This window comes from Magnolia sinica, chromosome 7 (genome assembly GCF_029962835.1).
Source record: "Magnolia sinica isolate HGM2019 chromosome 7, MsV1, whole genome shotgun sequence".
Lineage (NCBI taxonomy): Eukaryota > Viridiplantae > Streptophyta > Magnoliopsida > Magnoliales > Magnoliaceae > Magnolia > Magnolia sinica.
In genome coordinates, this window is record NC_080579.1 from 66,571,266 (window position 1) to 66,592,818 (window position 21,553).

At 40.7% G+C, this 21,553-nt stretch overlaps 2 protein-coding genes and 2 long non-coding RNA genes across 7 annotated transcripts; 3 read left to right on the forward strand and 1 right to left on the reverse strand.

Annotated features, from left to right (window-relative positions):
* Nucleotides 1-1,382: 1,382 nt before the first annotated feature.
* LOC131251407 (uncharacterized) lies at nt 1,383-21,444 on the reverse strand. 2 transcript variants are annotated; one of them, XR_009173837.1, is made up of 4 exons: nt 21,327-21,444; nt 21,025-21,115; nt 1,806-1,893; nt 1,383-1,720 (listed from the first exon to the last, which is right to left on the reverse strand). It is a non-coding gene; the product is annotated as an uncharacterized LOC131251407 (long non-coding RNA). The 2 variants fall into 2 exon arrangements; XR_009173838.1 differs by lacking the exon at nt 21,327-21,444 and having other exon boundaries at nt 21,025-21,180.
* LOC131251404 (pyrroline-5-carboxylate reductase-like) lies at nt 4,063-15,279 on the forward strand. Of its 2 annotated transcripts, XM_058252084.1 has the most exons (3): nt 4,063-4,238; nt 14,226-14,730; nt 15,140-15,279. In XM_058252084.1, the coding sequence occupies exons 2-3, from the start codon at nt 14,282-14,284 to the stop codon at nt 15,270-15,272; spliced, it is 582 nt and encodes a 193-aa protein (XP_058108067.1). In that variant the 5' UTR covers nt 4,063-4,238; nt 14,226-14,281; the 3' UTR covers nt 15,273-15,279. The 2 variants fall into 2 exon arrangements, with proteins under 2 accessions (XP_058108067.1, XP_058108066.1); XM_058252083.1 differs by lacking the exon at nt 4,063-4,238 and having other exon boundaries at nt 13,592-14,730.
* Nucleotides 15,329-18,737, forward strand: LOC131251408 (uncharacterized). Of its 2 annotated transcripts, none has more exons than XR_009173839.1 (3): nt 15,329-15,485; nt 18,120-18,198; nt 18,321-18,737. It is a non-coding gene; the product is annotated as an uncharacterized LOC131251408 (long non-coding RNA). The 2 variants fall into 2 exon arrangements; XR_009173840.1 differs by lacking the exon at nt 15,329-15,485 and adding an exon at nt 16,985-17,060.
* LOC131251405 (cytochrome P450 724B1-like) lies at nt 15,941-16,980 on the forward strand. The gene is made up of 2 exons (XM_058252085.1): nt 15,941-16,021; nt 16,616-16,980. Exons 1-2 carry the CDS (start codon nt 15,959-15,961, stop codon nt 16,916-16,918), a joined length of 366 nt encoding a protein of 121 aa, XP_058108068.1. The 5' UTR covers nt 15,941-15,958; the 3' UTR covers nt 16,919-16,980.
* Nucleotides 21,445-21,553: the final 109 nt, after the last annotated feature.

Genomic DNA, 21,553 nt, shown 5'->3' on the forward strand with positions numbered 1-21,553 from the left:
ATCATAAGTCAAGACTGACTATTCAAAACAAATAAGAATGAATCAACTGTCCAATATAAACGAGTTTGAGCTAACTGCTTGAAGTAAATAAGGTGAGGACAACAACCTAATCCAAATATGAGTCTAGGCCAACTATCCGAAACATAAATGAGTCGGGTCAACTGTTCTATATAAATACTAATCACATCATACATGCTAGTAAAGAAACACCCGATATAAAAAAGCTATTATGGCATTAAAGAATTTGGTGAAAAAGAGGCGTGCCTGTATCACACACCAAGAGATAATCAAGTTAATGAGAAAATGAAGTGATCCACAAACAACAATGGCCCAAGAAGATGCCCAACTGACATAACTACTAATAGGCTCACAATGACTTAGGCTCATACTCAAGATCCAGGCCACAATGAATGAATCTGGGCCAATAATCAACTAGACCTAAATAGCAATCTGGCTCACAACAGGAATTCAACGGTCCAAGCCCACAACGGTAACAGTATACACAAAAAAGATGAACCGTGCCCACAACTAATAAACTGGGCTAACTGGGCCGAGAGAGACCCAGCCCACCATATTAGAAACAATATATGCCCCTAAGCAAATTATGGACCTAACCATGAACTGCAATTACAACTGGGACCTAAGCCACAAGCGAGTCAGGAAACACTACACAAAAACACCATTTAGGAACGGTTTAAAACTGTTCATAAATCCCTTAGGAACGGTTTAAAACCATTCCTAAAAGAGGCATTGCATATAATCTGGAACGGTTCAATACCGTATTAAGCACCGTTTCAAATTTTAAGAACAAACTCTTAGGAACGATTTTAAACCGTTCGTAAGGTTGCCAACGGTCAATTTCAAATTTTAGGAACAAAATTTTAGGAACGGTTTTAAACCATTCTCAACGGTCAAATTTTAAATTTTTGGACCTGTATTTTTCATTATTTCGAATGGCCAATAAAAGTTGTACATTTGTTTTTATATTTAAAAACCAAAGAATATTTTATACAATTAAAAATTAAATATTGAACAAATCGCTTACAACTTTATAATTAAAATTATATATATTTGCAACAATAAGTTTGCAATTGCATGAATACAATAAAAATAAATAAAAAAATCTTCCATGATGTGCTCTAAGAAAACACATGGTCCTTTGTGGTTGCACCATGACTTGCAATGACACTCTGAAAGAGGAACTTGTCTTTGCATTGCATATCAGGCAGACCTTCTTTTTGGGCTTGCATTTTAACTATTAAAATGAAAACAAAGACCGTAAGCAATTTGATTAGCCAAAAAACAACATAAAGATTCAAAAACTAAACATGCAAAAGAGTGACTATTCAACAACAAAAACTAGAGGATCACCTATAATCCCAGGTAAAACAATGCCTATGTTAGGACGCACATAGTGCTTCTTTGGATTGGTTATTTTAACCTGAAAACAATAAGGCACAAAAAAAAAAAAAAAAAAAAAACATGGCCCAGCCCATGATGGGTAATATCAGATCGAGAGGCAAGCCCACCAGTACCATTACAGGGTCAAACAAAAACAAGTCAAGCCTTTCAATCAAAGCATCACATGATACCTCAAAAATAAAACATTCAGGAAATCAACTAGCATATAGATTTCTTCTTTTGTTCCAGCAAGAAAGCCCATTCAGTACTTGAAATGTGAACTACTCATGCATAACCAGACTGTCATTGCATTGACCCTCTTCCATTATAGGAAAAGCAGTTAAAACACCAACAATAAGAAATCTTTGAGAAACAATATCTAAAAGTAAATTCCAAAGTCCCACATTGCAATCAGTCAAAGACACTAAGCTTACAAAATATGTGCAGGCCTGTCTCATACCAGTCTCCATCATCATCCTTCTATGCAGCCACCTGTAAGAACAAGATGAAAGGTAAAGTTTTATTGCTCAGAGAATATGGTTCACATCATGCATCATCCAAGGATCATTATTGTATGCGATGTTACAAGAACAAAGAAAATCAAATTAACCAACATGAGCGTAAGTGTTGAAACTTCAGATTGTCTAGACTGTAGGAATCATATAAATGAATAAATTAGTTTCCAGAATAAGGCACAATTGGTGCATTCCATAAATAAGGTTCAAACTCATATGTACTGGACTCCCTATTCATCACAAAAAAAAGAAGAAAAAAGACTCCTGTATCACTACAACAAAAGTCGGCTTAGCCGATGCTATGTGTCACTCATCTGTCGGTGCTAACTAAGATCGGGCGATGGTTAACGATCAGGTATAAATACCCTCCCAAAAGCCCTAACCCTCATGTTCTACCCTCTCCCGACTCTCTCCCTCTCATCGCCCCTGACGCTATCTCTCTAACCCTCTCTTCGTTCCGACTCTCTCTCTCTCTCTCTCTCTCTCTCCCCCCCTTTAGATGCAGCGACAGCCCTCGCCATATCCACCTCTACTATCCCTTTCTCAATCGACCCTCTCTCTCTATTTCCCCTTTTCCCTCTCTCAATCAACCTCCTCTCTTTGTTTCCCCTTTCTTAATCCACGTCTATTCCTCTAGGGTTTCTCTCTCTCTCTCTCTCTCTCTCTCTCTCTCTCTCTCTCTCTCTCTCTCTCTTACAGACCAGATCTACAGGATCCACAGGTGTCAGATTTACACCTCATGTTATAACAGTCAGAGTTGGAGGGGTATGCATTTTTTTTCAAAACTGCATGGTATTCTTGTATCCTTTTATGATTACTGTTAAAATGTGATTGTGCGCATGAAATTCTGTTCTGTAATTTTACATTGGAATGTGTTATCTGGTTTGACAATCTCCAACAACTGCTTTTAGGATTTGATGCGTTGCTATAGTAAACCGTTATTTTGTTTTGTTTCTATGCCCTATGCCTGATTATCGTACTTTGTGTTGATGTGGTGTATTTTAATTAGATTATTGTTGGTACCAAAATTGTTTAAACCTCCCATTGTTCTTTTAGTTTAATTTATCCATGTTCTTGTTTAGATATTATGATCGTAAATGTGTTAAAATTAAAGAGATGTTGAGGCAAATATTCTAGCTTCAAAGGGTTCTTGGTAGTACTATTTTACTGGAATTCAATTTCTGATTTTAGTCGATTTACAATTCTTTCTGAATTTAGAATTTGGGCTGAAGTTGGGAAAAAGTAGCCCGCTCAATGTAGGTTCTGTTTTCCATGCTGACCTGGACATCAACTATGAGCATGTTTCGGAAGCCCTAAAAACCATGATTTGGTCATATAATCTGACACATCATCAATTATGATTATGAAAAGGCCTGCAATTTCAATGGCACTAGTTTCTTTGTGGGATTCTTATGATTTGACTTTTATCATTTATTTTTGTAGATTCAGTTCCAGCATGATAAGCAAGTTTACATATTGTTCTTAGAAATTTTAAGTATGCCCGGAAAGGAGTGCATCTCCATTAGTGATGTCTACGAAAAGGTATATGCATGGGACAATACACTTCCGTTTTTGAATTTTGTGTTACCAAATTCAATGCTCTGAAGAATATGTAAGTGGCATCAATTCTATATTTCATACAAAAAAATAAATTATATGCAGTAACTTTCCCCTTTATTACTTACTGTGTTTTTCTAATGGATCATTTTCTTTCTCGATTTTACTAGCAGATAATTCAGTGGATTTCACAGATAATCAAGGATGGAGACTCTAGGGATCTGCCTTTTTTTGTAAGTAACATTCATAAACACGAGCATGCTTTTGAGATCAAAATTTATCCTACAAGTAAATTAAATTGTTTACACTGATGTTTTGAAATTAATTGTTCACTTCATGCTTGTTTAATTCGTGCCATCATCCTTTAGATCACTTCTTGCGCGGTTCATTTTTGGGGTGTTTGCATTATGATAGTTTTAGGAGTTGTAAGACTTAAAGATATTTCAACTGTTGCTTCAGCAAATCTAATTCACTCTACCCAAAATTCTCTGTGATGTTTCTGTTTTTACTTCCCCTACTATTTGCAGGATGTGCTAATTGATATGTTTTCGTTCATGTAGATAGCAAAGACTCCGGAGCTTGAAAGGGTGCCCAAGGCATCCTGTCTTCAAGCAAGGGATTGAAACAAAGGATTCAGAGCATAACTTCCGATTTGTATGATTGAATGAGAGATCCAAGGCTTGGTCCAATTTTGCTTTTCGGAGCATGCATATCTTTTGGTAGCATTTGGTTCAAAGGTACCAATCAACACAACCAATCGAAGAGGTAAGGTGCTAAAAGATACAATCCAGAATGCCTTTAAAGAGTATTAGAAATATAGAAGGGCAAATAGTTAACTTTTGGAGTGTTATTTATAAAACCAAAAATATTGTGTTCGTGTGTTTGGTCTGGAGAAAGCTATGTAGGGCTGTGAATGGGCACTGTGATTATGGATACCCAAAGTACCTGACCCATATTCAGACCTAAGGGAATCGGATTGGGGTCCAGTTGCATTTAGATACTAATCTAAACCCAAAATGATTTTTTAAAAAATAAAAAATTGAAAAGAGGACGTGAATATTATTAATTATTATTTTTAATAAATTACCTTTAAACCATGTCACTCCTCTGATGGATTTTTATTGTAGGAGTGGAAAAACCATTTTAGGTATGCAAGACCGATTATCTTCTTTTTTTCTCTTTTGAATATTCATATTTTTATCTTTTTTTAATGGAATTAGATTGGGGGTTTGAGGGGGTATTGATTAGATTGATTGGGTGTTTGAAGGTTCTTTGTTGCCCTTTTATGAATGTAAAGCTTTCGTCTCAGGTTGGTCTATCTTAGTGGTTGTGACATTTGCTTATGCATGTGTAAGACTTGTATCCTAACTGTACCATTCTGTAAGCCTTCGCAGTCCTCCCGGTTGAATTCCGGCGACCCGCCGTCAGTCGTGTCCCGTATATCAGAATCGGATCGACTCGAAACTTATACCTTTGCGACAGCGCCTTCGCTGCGGTTCCGACGCCGCATATTACCCGCCAAGGCGATACCCGGTCCAGGAGATGTGGGCCCGCGTTCAGTTCAAGGAAAACGCCGCGCGTTGCAATACTGAGAGAATCTCTACAATATGTCAAATCAATTAAGTACATGTCACATTATCCAAAAAGTAACCCAAAGTCAACTCTCCCTCTCTCCACCCATCCCTTTTCAAGTACACCCATCACTCACCCATCACTCACCCCATCACTCACCCATCCCTCTCTTTCTTACATCCTCTCTCTCTCATCTCTCTCTCATTTCTCTCCCAAGCACCATGAGAGCACCCAACGTCCATGACTTCCATGGAGATGCTTGTGTGGCCCACCTTCTTACCTCCCATCCTCACCCTCCAAAGATAATTTCGACCGTTGAATCGCATCCCTTGGAGCTCGGGGAGACCAAAGAGGCTAAAAGATTTGCAACGATAGGTGTTTTTATAATTTGATTTTTTTGTGATTTGAGGGCCCACATATGGCGGGACCTATCTTGATCTATGCATTGTATCATGGAGGAACTCATAGTGGTGGAGCTCCTCCCACTTCTTCCGATTTCTCTCCCTTTTCTCTATCCCTCTCTCTTGTGAAGCATGTGGCCCACTAGATCCACACCGATCATCGACCCACTATAATGTACGTTTTATCCATGTCATCCGATCGTGAGACCCACCTTATTGTTGCCCATTTTTGGGTAGATCCTGGGCGAAGGAAAAATATATAAATATCAGTTTGGTCTAACCCACGGTGGGCCATCACGCGGGACCCACTTGATGCGTGCGTTGGATCCACGCCATCCGTCTCTAACCAGATGTGGGCCCACCTTGATGGCACTTTCCATCCAGACCGTGCGTCCTCTGGATGTCCAGAACGTCTGGATGGAGTGGAAGTGCAAATATCAGCTAGATGCAAAGCTGGTGGGTTCCACACGTGTGGACCCACCTCAATATATATATGTTTATATATGTGTGGTGTATCCACACCGTCCAGCAGCTTGTGGACGGTGCTGGACCCACGGTGATGTATATCCATGTAGTCCAGTTCATGGACGTGGGGCCCATGTATGTGATGTATTCAGACCTTCCAGCGTCTGGACGTGGCCCCACCTGATTCATGTATCTGATCTGCACCGTCCAGATGTACTGGACGGTGGCAGCCACCTTGATTGTGTATTATTCACACCATCCACTGCATGGATGGTGGAGATCCACCTCGAAGTATTTATTTTATACTCACTCTATCTAGCCGTGGACCCCCACTTGTTAGTGAGTGAGATCCAACCGTCCAACAGCAGCTACAGCTGTTGTAAGACGTCAGTTCAGTGGGCCCATCACGAGGTATGAATTATATCCACCCCGTCCAGCCATTTGACATGTGTGGGCCCACCCCACACGTGTGACACGTGTGGTTGGGACCCACCATGATGCATTTATTCCATATCCACTCCGTCATTACGTCCAGGACGGTGGACCCCATTCAATGTATGTGTTTTGTACACGCCAGCGTCCGGGTCTGGACGCTGGACGTCCTTCAACAAAAAAGATAATAATAATAATAATATAAATAATATTATTATTATTGTAAGCCCCGTATCCTAGACCGGACCATTCCATAGACTTCCGCGGTCTTCCCAGTCGAATTTTGGTAACCTTCGACTCTTAACCGGTATTTGCGCGTGACCCTGATTCTCATGCCGTCAACCCAAGTCAACTCAACCCAAGACTTGTACCATAGCGACCACGCTGTCGCCGCGGTTCGGATGCCGCGACTCGCGCGCTGAGGCGATACCCTAGTCATGAGATGTGGGCCAGCGTTCGGTGCGAGGAAAATGCCGCGCGTTGTAAAACTCGAGAGAATCTCTACAACATGTCACCTTAATCAATCCCATCATATCAAGTACATGTCAAGTACACATCACCTTTCACCCTTTCCCAAGCAAGCCCCAAAGTCAAAAAGTTCTTACACAAGCCCATACCTTTCTTATACCAAAAACCCCAAAAGTCAAAAATCTCTTACACACCCATCACTTACTCCATCACCCATCACTCTCTTTCTCCCTTTACAACTCTCTCTCTCATTCATTCTCAAACCACTCTCCTAAGCAAGAGAAACACCATACGTATGAACCTCTCCAAGCTTTCCCAAGCATCAAAGGTGGCCCACCTTCCTACCCCTTTATCTCCCATCTCAACCATCCAAACCTCATCTCCTTCGTTGGAATCGAAGCTAAGGAGCTAAGGAAGCCAAGGGAGCAAGAAGATCAAGCGGTGGGTGCTTTCATAGGGTAGTTTTAATATTTTTAAGATGGGCCAAGTGAGGCCAACCGATCAATGGTTTGGATCTCACTTTGGACCCTAAGATGTGGCCGATGGCCCACTTGGATCATCACGATCATTCCATGATGGGGCCATTCTCCATGGACCCCCATCATGATGTTTATTTTCCTTACATATTTAGGGTCATTTAGACCGTCTATATTAGTGGAGAAGGGATCTCCACCGTTGGATTTCGATTTAATGGGCCCACATGTAATGGGACCCACTTGATTTATGTTGTAGATCATTGAAGGGAGGGCCCATAGTGCCGGGGTCCCTCCATCACGCGTGTCCCACTCTCTATCTCTCTCTCCCTCTCTATTCCATTTTCTTTTATGAGATCATGATATGGTTGTGTGGCCCACTTGAATGGACCCCACCATGGGGCATGTATTCTATCCAAACCATCTACAAGTGGGACCCACTTTGTGTGTGTTGTATCCACACCATCCTCCATGTGGTGGCCCACCTAAGCAGGGCCCCCTTCAAATGTATGTGCAAGGCCAGACCGTCCAGCGTCCCTGGAAGCTGGACGTGGTTTGGAAAACACAAATATCAGCTTGTTTCCAAGCTTATGGGTGCCCACTCATGTAGGCCCCACCTTGATGCATGTGTTCAATCCACACCGTCCAACCTTTTTCTCAGACCATTTTAGGCGTTGAGCTGAAAAATGGAACCAATCCGAGGTGCTGGCGGACCATAGCATGGCAAACAGTGTGTCTACCATTAAAATCTACCCTGAAGTTTTGATGTGCCAAAAATATATTGAATATTGGACTCGTTGGGTCTGTCTTGAGCAGTAAAGACCAATGGCTGGCGTGGATTTACATGATGCGGGCCGCACACCCGAAAAACCACAAGAAAATGCGATTTAAAAAATATATATATATACATGTATTTTAAGCAGCAGCTGCTGCTGTTGTTAGAAGGGCAACAGGCGTTGCCTGCGCACGCACGGACGGACTGGCGGACGGCAGCAACCCACGGCCCCAGCCGTGGGCCCCACCATGATGCATATCTGTCATCTAACCCGTTCATTGGGTGGGCCACTCCCTGAAGTGGGCCCACTCCAAAAATAAGCCTGATCTAGAGCTCAGGTGGCCCACACCACAGGAAATAGTGGAATAAACGTCTGCCCTTAGAATCCCGTTTCTGGGCCACAGAAGTTTTGGATCCAGCTAAGATTTGTTTTTCCTACTCATTTGGGTCCGTGGGACCTTATCAACAGATTGGATGGTATGTAAACATTATGGTGGGCCCCACGTGGAGCCACAGTGATATATGTGTTTCATTCCCACCGTCCAGGCAGACGGTGGAGCCCACGATGATTTATGTGTTATATCCCCACCGTCCAGGGGACGGTGGGTGTGTGCGTGTGCGTGTGTGTGTGGGTGTGTGTGTGTATATATATATATATATAAATAATATTATACTATATATAATATTGTATATATTATATATAAATTATATATTATATTGTATATATAATATACAGGGTGGTGGGCCCTCATGTGGGTCCCACCATTCAAAGTAGTGGTCAATGACGCCCATCGTTCAAAATTCTAAGGGGCCATAGCAGTTTTCCATCAAGTTGATATTAAACATATTTTATGGTGGGCCTTAGGAATTTTAATGGTGGAAATCATCACCACCACTTTTGTTGGGTGTGGCCCATTGGATGTGCATGAGGCCTAATTGGTGCGGCCCATTTGATACACATAAGGCCCATAAGATTAGGCCCATTTGATGCATTCTAAGGCCCACGGGTTATGGCCCATTGCAATGTACATAAGGCCCATTGGTGCAGCCCAATGATGTGGCCCACTTGATGAATATAAGGCCCATGTGATTTGGCTCATTTGATGTATTTAAGGCCCAGTGGGATGTACCTAAGGTCCATTGCAATGTGTGATCCCAACATGGTTCATGTAATGATGTTTACGACGGGCTATGTCTTGGGAGCAATGGTGGTTTGACGTCCACATTGCAAGTATAGTGTTGGTTAAATGTCCGCATTATAACTTTCCCTAGGGCCCATTGTTAGGCTCGTACGTGTAATGTGTAGGCCGTCTAGGCCCATCTTCGTTATGAACATCATCCATTCCATATAACATGTTTAATTCCATGATTCATGATCATATGCATCATACGTATGCTTGATATGAGAAATGACTGATCATAGCATATGCCTTCGGGCAGATTGTTTAGGGGCTCCCGGATAGGGGGTATTGCCCTACATGAGCGCACGATACGCGCGGGATTGTTGTATGACTGGATAGTGTGATTCATGCATTCGCATTGTGTGATATGGTTACTGTACGCCCTAGCGACATCAGGGTCGTAGCCTCCACAGACGTATCGTGGTTGGCAGGATTGGATACCAAAAATATTGTTCTACATGGGGTGCTATAGATATCCCTGGGTGAAAGTCCGTAAACCCTTATGGTACCAAGAGGTTGCTCCAACGTCTAGACCGAGTGGGTGCATGAGCGCCAAGTGCCGATTACCAGACGATTGTGCTTTCCACTGTGTCGTGGTCGGTTGGAAGGGGGTGCGGCCTTACCCACCCGAGAGGAGGGGGCAAAGCTAGGCTGAGTCTGACCAACTCGAGGAATGGGTCCGCTATTGACGAGCCGAGCCTGATATTGGCAGGCGGATAGTGAGGTCTTTTTCACTCACCTTATTGTGCGCGATGGGGCGGCAATCTGGCTTGCAAGTTACTAGACCCCGGTGATATTCCAGAGTTGAGTTGTATTGATATGTAGACTTAGATGAGGATTTGTATGCTTGAGTTACATTTCACATTGTATGGCCTTGGTATGGCCGACATCATTCATGCTTTGCACTGCATGGCCTTGGTATGGCTAATGGTATTCTTGACTTTCATCAGCATGTTCCGCATTACTCTGATACTACATAACTATATTACCACCTTGAGCACACACTTTCACCACCCTCTAAGCTTTCTATAAGCTTATGCACGATCGTTGCGTGCAGGTGACGTTGGATCGCAGCAGCGCTGAGGCTTGAGCACGTGACAGATTATTTTGGAGTTTTTGTTCATCATCATTGTATTTCCCTTTATGCTCATTGTACTTATAAAGTTTTTGATCATAGTGGAAATGTGATGGAGTTTTTGGTTGTTGTTTGTGGGTTATGCCTTTGGTTATGCTTATTACGAATCAAACTGATGTTGAAAATCCTCCTCGTAGCATCCCAGGATCGGAACCTGGTGAATGGGCGCTGGGAGCCGAGAATGGGGTTTTACGGAGGCTGTTAGCGCCGGATTCGGCAATCGAGAGTTTTGTGAGCCCGGTTTCCGAGTTTGGGGCGTGACAATTATAATAATATATAATATATTATATATGTGGTGGGCCCCACGTGGGACCCACCTGATGAGTGGAGCAGATTGACTGGTTAACCACACATAGCTATAAGCTATTGTGGTGACGCCAGTAAGTTCTGTGGGTCCCTTACGATGTATGTGCTTCATCTATACCGTCCAATACGGTGGGACCCACCTGCTATGATGATGTCAGCAAGCCCATGGGGTCCCATCTCGAGGTAAATGTCATATTTGAACCGTCCAACCATTTGACAAGCTCGTTTTAAGGTTTGAGACCAAAACTAGGCAGATTCAAATCACTGGCGGGCTACCACGCGGACACCACCATGATGTATTTATTTCATCCACACCATGGTGCTGGACAATGTTTGGACAGTGTTGTCCACTGTTTGGATGGTGCTGATTTACATAGACAATGTTTGGATGGTGCTGATTTACATGGATAATGTTTGGACAGTACTGTTTACCCGGACAATGTTTGGACAATGTTGATCATCATTAGTGGGCCATGTGCTCCATGGAATGATAGCGTACAGTGATATATATGATGCACCTGCCACTATTGAAATGATTTTAAATGTAATCCCAGCTCTCACCCACATCATAGTGGAACCCACTGTGATATATATGTTGTATATTCACACCGTCCATTCATGTGGTCCCCACATAATGTACGTGTTGTATCTACTCTATCCATCCATTTTGACATGGGTCACACCTTGATGAATTTATTGTATCCACATCATCCATCCCTAGACGTGGGGCCTCACCTTAGCGATGTATCTGTCGCACTGTCCAGCATGGGACAGTGGGCCCACCATGATGTATGTGTTTTATTGATGCGGCCCACTTGTTGTATTTATGGCCCATATGCCGAGGCCCATTGTTATGTATTTGTGGCCTGTTTGGTGAGGCCCATTGGTGCGGCCCATGGATGCAGTCCGCTTGATGTAATGCGGCCTATTGTGATCTATTTTCGAGGCCCTTGTATGAAGATCGATGTGATGTATGTGAGGCCCATGAGTGAGGCCCATAAGTGATGTGTATTAGGCCATTGTGTGGGGCCATGGGCCCATTATATGTTTGGCTCTATGTGAGCTATTCCTTGGGGGCAATGTTAGTTAAATGTCCACATTGTCGAGGCAGATCGTTGACACCGATTATGAGTATGTGACAGCATAACATCATTATACATGCCCATACTCATCATCTGCATGCTTGTTATGAGATGTGGTTGAACATTGCATATGTCATTGGGCAGATTGTTATGAGACTCCCTGATAGGCGGAGGCTATTTCACATGAGTGCATGGTATGTGCAAGATTGATGTATGACTGGATTGTATGACTCATGCATCTTGCATTGTGATTACTGTACGGCCTAGCGACATCAGGGCCATAGCCTCCACAGGCATATCGTGGATGGCCAAATGAGACACTGAAAATGTTGGTTCTAGCATACGGGCACCATAGATGTCCCTAGGTGAAAATTCCTAAACCCTCTTGGTACAAGAGGACACCCCAACGTCGAGACCGAGTGGATACATGAGCGCCTGAGTGCCGAATACCAGGAGGCCGCGTCTCTCACAGTGTCATGGTCGGTTGGGAGGGGGTGTGGCCTTACTCGCCCGAGGCTAGGGGGCAATACTAGGCTAAGTTTGACCAGCTCGTGAATGGGTCCGCTATCGACGTACCGGATAGGTATTGGCAGACTATTGGCTAGGCGGATAGTGAGGTTTCTTATGCTTACTTGGACTGTGCGGCTAGGAGAGTGGCAGTGTCATTTGGAGTGTACTAAACCCCGATGATGATCCCAGAGATGAACTGTACTGATATGTGGATTTAGTAAGTAGGAGTTGCATACTCATTCATGCATTCATTCATTCACTATCCACTCGGGTTGGTGGTGTGCAACTATTTGTTACATGTGCCTTCACAATGGCTACAATTTTGGTTGGGGTGCGCGACTAACCTGGGATCGGGAGTTTACCACATTGAGTCTGACTATGCAAATTTAGGTATGGGACTGGTTTGGATAGAAGTCCCTTGTAATGGACCCCATAGCCTGCGATACTACGTACTATCATCCCGACTTCACACTCCAGTATGGTCATTCCATTCGCACCGCATATTGCATAACATTCATGGCATACGGCATTTTGGGCTATTGTGTCTCTGCATTTATATGGTTTAGGTACGGCTGACGCTATTTGTGTTACTCATCAAGAATGTATATTGTATTGCATCCTCTGCATCTGATATTTGGCTATTTATGATTCCTCATTTGCATAGTAGTTCTATATTGCGTATTCTGATATTGATTGACTCATGGACTTGTACGTATTTCGCTTACTCTATTATCATATGATCTTGTCAATATTCCTGCTTACTCTGATAATTCATAATCGTATCAATATTTTTGCTTATTCCGATATTGTATGATTTATGAATTACCGGTATTTCTGGTCTTATATGATGATGTCATTATGTTGAATACTTGGCACTTACCTTGTACACACACTTACACCACCCTCTAAGCTTCCTATAAGCTTATGCATGATAGATGTGTGCAGGTGATGTTAGGTTGCAGCAGTGTTGAGCTTAGAGTGTGCGGTGGTTTTCTGGAGCTTAGTTTTTATTTATGTATTTCCTTCCAGCATTGTACTCAACTGATTATATTAGTGGATATGTGATGATGATGTTGCCTTTGTGAATTGGGTAATCTTGTGGTTATGCTTATTGCGAGTTAAACAAAAAAAAAATCCTCATTGTAGGATCCCAGGATCGGAATCTGGCGTATGGACGCTAGAGCCGAGAATGGAGTACTACGGAGGCTGTCGGCGGATTCGGCGATCGGAATTCCTATGAATCCGATTTTCAGGTTTTGGGCGTGACAGCTTGTCTCTTGAAATCAGATCTCTTATGACAATGTACAGATCCATATAAACATTTTTTGTGTTGATGGAAACATATAACAAATATTGATATCCGCAGTTATATTTCTAATCAAATGATCTCATGGTTGTTTTGGTGTATGATTTAGGTATGTACATCAGAACTGAAATTATCCTCTGTTCCATTAATTGTTTTCCCTTAATAACAAAAGCAAAAAATCTCCTTTATGTTTTAGACTATAAGAACCCATCTAAGTGGGTCCAAGTTAGGCCCATGTCACATTCATTAACTATCATATCACATTCAGTAACAGTTGTATTAAGGTGTTGACCTTGTTAGCATGTGAGTCATGTTAGTAATCATGTATAGTGGGTTTCTTTTCTATTTTGTGTAGCCAACTACTTGAGCATTACCTTTCACGTTTGTGGGCGCTTTTTGCATAGTTGTTTGCCTAGAAACTGCCCCTCCATGGCCCTACTTTTCTTGCTCGTTCTTTGGACTGTGCATGTTTTTGTTGGGTTGGAGGTAAAGGAGACTGTCTTGGCATTGTGTGGTATCAATGGAAGTGGACTGAATAAGAAAAAAATGATCATTCTCTCTGTAAAATCTCAAGTTGTAAAGGAGGTGGTTTTGGAGTTGAAGCCACTGCTTTCAAGGAAGAAACTTCTTGTGTCCATTGCTGCAGGAACAAAATTAAAAGATTTGCAGGAATGGGGTGGCCATGGTCGAATAATCAGGGTAATGCCAAATACTCCAACTATTGGTGAGGCAGCAATAGTTATGAGCTCGGGAGAAATGGCAACAAAAGAAGTTGAAAAACTTTTAGAGTGTATTTTTGGAGCAATTGGCAAGATATGGAGAGTGGACAAAAAATTCTTTGACATAGTCACAGCCTTGAGTGGCAGTGGACCAACATACATATTTCTAGCAACAGAGGCTATGGCTGATGGAGGAGTTGTTGCTGGTCTTCCACGAGATCTTGCAATGAAGCTGGCTTCCCAAACAGTTCTGGGAGCAACTGCTATGGCTATCAATTTAGGAAAGCACCCAGGACAACTCAAAGATGATGTTGCATCACCTGCAGGAACTACCATTGCTGGTGTTCGTGAGTTGGAGAACGGCGGATTTCATGGAACTTTGATGCATGCAGTCATTACTGCTGCCAATCGGAGTCAAGAGCTTTCAGAGAGGTAGTTCTGATATAAACATCTTCCATTTTCTCCATTGCAGATTCGTTCACACATGATTTAATTGCATGTTCTAGAAGCCAAAGGAACAGATTTTTTTATTATGATACCACACAGATATGGATATTGATGTGTATGCGGAAATAGATGTCTCATACATAACATGTTATTGATAATCAATTTTGTAGTTTTTACTTGAAACATTAAAAAATAATAATAATAATTGTGCTGAAATGGACATGTTTTTTCTGTCATATTTTTGCATATGCTGCATTTGGGGAAAATTTCCCTTCCAATTTCATAAAACCTATACCATGTAACAATTTTATTACGTACTATATCTAGCACTTAATAAATTTTCTTGTTGGATTCGTTTCAAAAATGCTATGAATAACTTGCAGTTACATTACAGGATCTCATCAACAGAGTCAAAGGATACTGATCCATCAGTTTTAGTTAATGGCCATTTTGACAGTCCACTTGGTTCTCCTGGTGCTGGGGATTGTGCTTCATGTGTTGGTGGGTTTAATGATATTAACTACTAGCTTGTTCCATTTTTTATGTGCTTTTTTCTTTTTGAACCTTTCTTTGATATCTTATTTGAACTTCAAACTTACAGTCCAATTACATGATTTGGAGCAGGTTATTGACTATTTTAACGAGGCACTGGAGGGCTCAAGTATAGATCTGTCATAAGCCAGTATCTCTGTGTAGACTGATCTTGGGAAACAAACAATTACATGACCGCCACTGCTAAGGTAATTTTTTCTTATTCCCTAGTTTTAAGCTATTTTTAGCTTTTACACTGCAATACCAACATTTCATAGATTCTTTCACATCCGTTTAGGTGGGATATGACCTTTTTTATAAGAGCTGTCCATGCCAGTTTTTTAGAATTGGGTGCAGCAAGTGGGTCCCATTAATATTAAAATTAGCTGGCTCTGTTTCAAGATCTGGCTGCTATGGTGAATCTCTACGTTGGCTACTGGGTCTTCCCTTTGTCAAGCTGCAGGTGTTGTGGCTGTTTGAGGCTGATGCAGTTTTTTTTTTTTTGGCTTCCAATGTGGGTGATGCAACTGGGTTAGCATTTATTGAGTCTTTCTTGTTATATATATATATATATATATATATATAGAGAGAGAGAGAGAGAGAGAGAGAGAGAGAGAGAGAGAGAGAGAGAGAAACACGCGCGCACACACACATATATATACTGGAAGATTTCCTCACTTTCATGAAAGGACTCATCTCCTTTCCACTATATATTCCAGGCACTCCATATGCAAGAGCTGTTCAGGTACTTCCAACCATATTTCAGTAGAAATATTTCAGACCCTTTTCATGCATAGATACCATTTTCTTAGGTAAGTGTCATTTACACCCATCTTTTTGATGCACACACCATTTTCTTCTATTTTTGGTACTATTACAGTACCTATAGTGCACTACTCTACTATCAATAAATAGAAAGATGGGGAGTTTGCAAGAAAGGCACGGGGTTGTAAACGTCTCTCTTCCATTTTCCTTTATCATTTGACAAGACTAAGGTTGTAGTTTACCACCATTTTTGAAGGGTGGTGAATTATCCACACTAGGCATATATGTAAGGAAATCCATGGGCATATTATGGTGGATTGAGAGTCCAAAATGATGTTGCCCAAATGATCCTAACCATCAGATCAGTCTGATATTGAGGTTGTTGTTTATCCCAAAAAGTGCCACTTAATTTGAAAGATCCTGATTCTGATACATGCATCACATGTGCAGGGTGCATGGATCACCACCATTTTGAGACTGTTAGTGAACTACCACCAGTAGTGTCATTTCAAATTAGATATTTGCTCCTTTTACTTTCTAACCAGAACTTTTGACTGACTGTGTGTGTATGCAGGCTAGAGCAAGAATATCTTCTACAGTGAAAGCTATAGTTGAAGAGAGAAGATCAAAGGGAGAGATCTCTGCTGATAATAAGAAAAGTGATTTCCTTGAAATACTCCTATCAGCAAATAGCCTGTCTGAGGATGAAAGGGTGAGCTTTGTACTGGATTCTTTGTTGGGTGGGTATGAAACCACCTCCCTTCTCATGGCATTGGCAGTTCTCTTCTTGGGTCAATCACCAGCTGCTCTGCAACAATTGAGGGTAGACACCATCTTTCTCTCTCCTCCCCTTTTAGCCATTTCAAGCTCCATATAAAAAAGCTGAAATTCAATGGCCTTCTTTTAAATTTTTTATAAAAAGAAAAGAGAAAGAAAATGAAAGAAGTATACGAAATGTGAAAGGAAAAGAAGAGTACTTGAACTGGGATGACTATAGGAAAATGGAGTTTACTCAACATGTAAGTGTAACTTTCTAATCTTTTAAATTAAGGGCTATAGATTAATATATGACTTTATATTGGTTTCTTAAATGGTAGTGATTGGATAGATGGTACACGTGGCCCCAATGTGGATGGATCATATCCTGATGATTTTAACTTACTGAATGATCATAGCCATCTAATTGGCTGAGGTCAGATGGTCAAGATCATCCAATCAGTGTGATTTTTGGCTTATGCTTCATCTACAACAGAGGCCTGAGGGGCTCCAATGTGAGTGGACCATGGTGTGGAGATTGAACTTAATGGACAATCGTGACCATCCAACTGGGAGATCATGGCCATCAAATTCACAGAAGAAAATTAAATCATCAATGGGTCCAAGTTCAATGGTTGATATCAGATGTTTAAGATTGTCACAGTGGAGGCCTATAGGTTGTTTGGACTGTGGAGACATCACCATCTACTTTTGGGGCTGGATCCATTAGAAGCTTTGTAGGTTATGCTTAATCTACAATGCAATATGTGGGGCCCACCAAAATCAAATCCATCCATCACATGCCCCAACAGCATCTCCTCGAGCCCAAAAACTAGGCTGTCCAAACCTAAGGCCGTTCCAGAGGAAATTGTTGGGTGTGGGTTCCCACCACTAAAATCTTCCAAATTGGATGTGGGGCCCAGCGTGTTTTCTATATGCCATCCAATGCATCCATTCAGACTTGCACCCCACTATAAACGGACACCCCAAAAATTAGGCCGTTCCAAAACTCAAGTGGGCCACATCATAGCCACCTGAGTTTCTTTTGAGTGCCAAGGAGAACATGAAGAGGTCCAAAGGTAGTTAATTAGATTGGATGTCATGCACAAATCAAAATGGGCCCACACCTAGAATTGTAGGTCAAACTCAAGCTAAAAAGCTTTGTAGTGGATCAGCCTACTTTTAATGAATGGTGCAAAACACACATGCTAGATTAACACTTTTGTTTATTGCTTTTTCTATCTGTCCTCCTTGTTCTTTTTATTATTATTTTTCTCACTTTCTAGCCTGTTTCCAATGATGTGCATGATTTTTAATTGAAGGCCATTAATGAAGCTCTCAGATGTGGGAACATAGTCAAGTTTGTGCACTGAAAGGCCCTCGAGGATGTCAGATTTAAAGGTACACCATCCACTTATGGTGAAAATTTTTTGTATATATGTTTATAGAATCATGCATGCAAGAGCATATTTATTATAATGTTCCCACAATTTGTATTAAGAAACTAAATTTTTGTGGTCCAGATTATTCAATTCCATGTGGATGGAAGGTCCTCCTAGTTTTCAGTGCTTACATCTAGACACATCTCGTCATGGAAGTGTCCTTGACTTCCATCCTTGGAGACAATGGTCAATTGTAGCAAGTACCTTATCAGCGACAGAGAAGAATGGTTGCCTTGATCATTTTCTTCAGTTAGACGGGCATAGGTTTCTCAACCAATGGCTCCAAGAAACTCAAAAGTGTAGTGGTGGCACAAGTGACAGTTATATGGAAGAATTAATCAGTGTAGTGCTAGGAGCACTTGAGAAGCTGCCTCTAGATGAGAGCTTAACTGCTTCAGGAATTGTGGAAACTGTCAAACATCTCCTTGGCAACAGGAGCTTGAAAGTCTAGGAGAGGGCAAGAACTTTGTTTGATAGATGGATTTATTTTTATTTATTTATTTATATTCAAAACCATTTTCAATTTATTGTAATAAATATTTTTTATATATATATATATTTTATTATCTAGTAATATAAATTTTGTTTAATATTCAGTTTTATTTGTATGGCATCATTTTTATGTTTCAAATATTTAAAAAAATATAGGTTTCGATTGAACTATATATAATAATAAAAATTTGCTGGAATGCTAGGGCCTTTCAAATCTATATAAAATCTTTTACCGACACTTGTGTAGAAATTTTACGGCGCTTTTTCGTGAGAAAAAGTGTTCAGAACTCACTTTTAGCAGCGCTCGGATTGACTTTTATCGGTGTTTATTCGCGTCGTGAAAAATTATAGCGGCGCTCAGACAAGCGCCGCTAAAACTCATCTAGCGCCGCTAATACTTTTTCCGACATACCCATTTATTGGCGCTTGGTTAGCACCACTATTATAAATGTCAGCGCTTTTAGGGGCTTTTAGGGGCTTTTAGGGGCTTTTAGCGGCGCTTTCGAGCGCTGGTAGAAGTCCCAGTTGTTGTAGTAATTATACTTACAAATTACGATCTGCTTTCATTTACTAGAGCATGCATCTAGACCGTAAGACAGCTTCAGCTCATTACGATCTGCTTTCATTTACTAGAGCATGCATCTAGACCGTAAGACAGCTTCAGCTCATTACAATCTGCTTTCATTTACTAGTGCATGCATCTAGACCGTAAGACAGCTTCAGCTCATTACAATCTGCTTTCATTTACTAGAGCATGCATCCAGACCGTAAGACAGCTTCAGCTCATTACAATCTGCTTTCATTTACTAGAGCATGCACCAAATATTAATTAACAATTATCCATGTTAATGCAACCAAATTTCCATTGTACATCAACAGACTTTTAATGTGATAGATGAATGGCAAAGTAAACTAAAATTCCATTCAGAGAAGTCCTCTTCTGGTTTGTCCTCACCACGACTTCACCATAAAGGAATCTGAAGCTTAAAATAGCCTCTGCGTTTGCAAATACTGAAACCACAATAACCATTCAAATTTTATCAACATTAACGCAACAACTTTGGTGTAGTGTGCTACCATTTTTCTCTTTGTGACATCATATATGAATGAATCAGTAAACTGACCTTTTCAACTTGAGAAGTTAATTCCTCTAATTTCTCCTCAGCATCACGTGCATTAGCTTCTAAAATATGGATATTGAAGTTGTTCTTTCTTGATTCAGCCCAAAGAAGACACACCTAAGCATTCTTGTGAGCCACTTTTTAAATTAGTACAGCATCAACTAAAAAATTTCCTTGCCATATCCTGAAAAGGCAACCTTAGTATTTTGTGTGGAAAAAAATAACTACAGATAATACCCACACACCTCATCTTCTAGCAGACGAACCCTTTCTTCATAATATGAGTCACAGAGCGATTTCTGCAAAAAAACAAAAAGGGTGATTTTGTCTTCCATTATATAAGAAAGCTTGAAAATGAAAACACAAATATTAACTGATGCTTCAAGAATAGGTTGCTTGGCTATTGTGCCTTGGAGCCCATTTAGGCGTCCCTTGGGTCTTGGGGCTGCGGATGTTTTTCCATCTGTTTTTCTTCAAGATACACATCTTTAGCATTTAAGCTTTTCATATTTAATCCAAGTTACTGTGGTAGCCCCAAAATAGCACCTTTAAAAAAATTTATATTTAGAGAGAGAAAGGGTAAAAAGGGAATTGAAAAAATAGGCTCAGATTCGCCTTCTTTCAGACATGCATTTGGGCGCAACCTCTACCATGGCTGCATGTATTGGTTGCCTGAAATCACAAAGAGCAGACCCTCCAAACATGCCCTGCCATGCAATGCAGAGAATGCATTTCCATAAATTTCTGAGTATCAAGAGAAATTTCGAGAATCATCACTGCCTGTATAATACACCCAAATAGGGAAAAATCCCTCAGGAAATTGCAATTTTTAGAAAAAAAAAATGAAGCAAAAACTGGAACTAAAACTCCACTTGGTTTTCAAGCATCAAATCATGCACAACAAATGCTAGACAAGCATCAGGCAAAGGTACAGGACCACGCCAACTAAATCAGAAGCCATCCCCAAAGATATGCCAAATTTCATACGCCAAATAAAATATAGTTGTGGAATAAGGTCACGTCTCACCAGCATGGAGTTCCTACAAAAGTATTTCTTGAATGTTGCATTTTGGTCACTTTGGAGTTCTATTGTAGTAAAGATAGGCAATATATAAGAAGAAGAAGAAGAAATAAAAATAAAAAAAAAAACAGGAAAAAAGAAAAACTCTTACCATGCATGCGCTCTTTTGCAAGGTCAAAAATCAAACTCTGCAAATTTTGACAGTAATGAGCCAACGTATAGTTGTAGTCAAATCTGTAAACCTGTATAATGTCCAATCTTAGGGTCTTATTCACATAAATACCTAAATTCATGATTAGAAAAAAAAAAAAAAAAAAAAAACATCGGAATTCAGAAAATTCAGAAAATACTGATAGAAGACAAAACATTACTTAGACACTGACAAAGAGAATGTATGCTACTAACATAAAATAGTTGTGATTTGCAAGAAGAAGATTGAGGGCTTCAAAATACCTATTATCCATGCAACAAGCAGCAAGAAATACACCATTTGCATCCTGGTATAGGGAAGATATTCCATGGAAGAGCATTGGGCATAACTAATTGTCAAGCACTTTTAACTGCAGTTAGAATTTTGTATAGGATGTCCAATCAAAACATAGAGTCTAAAAAGGTGAATTGTCCAAAAAAGTGTTAGACTATTGTCTCTAATCGGTGAACTCAGTAAAGCAAGAATGCCA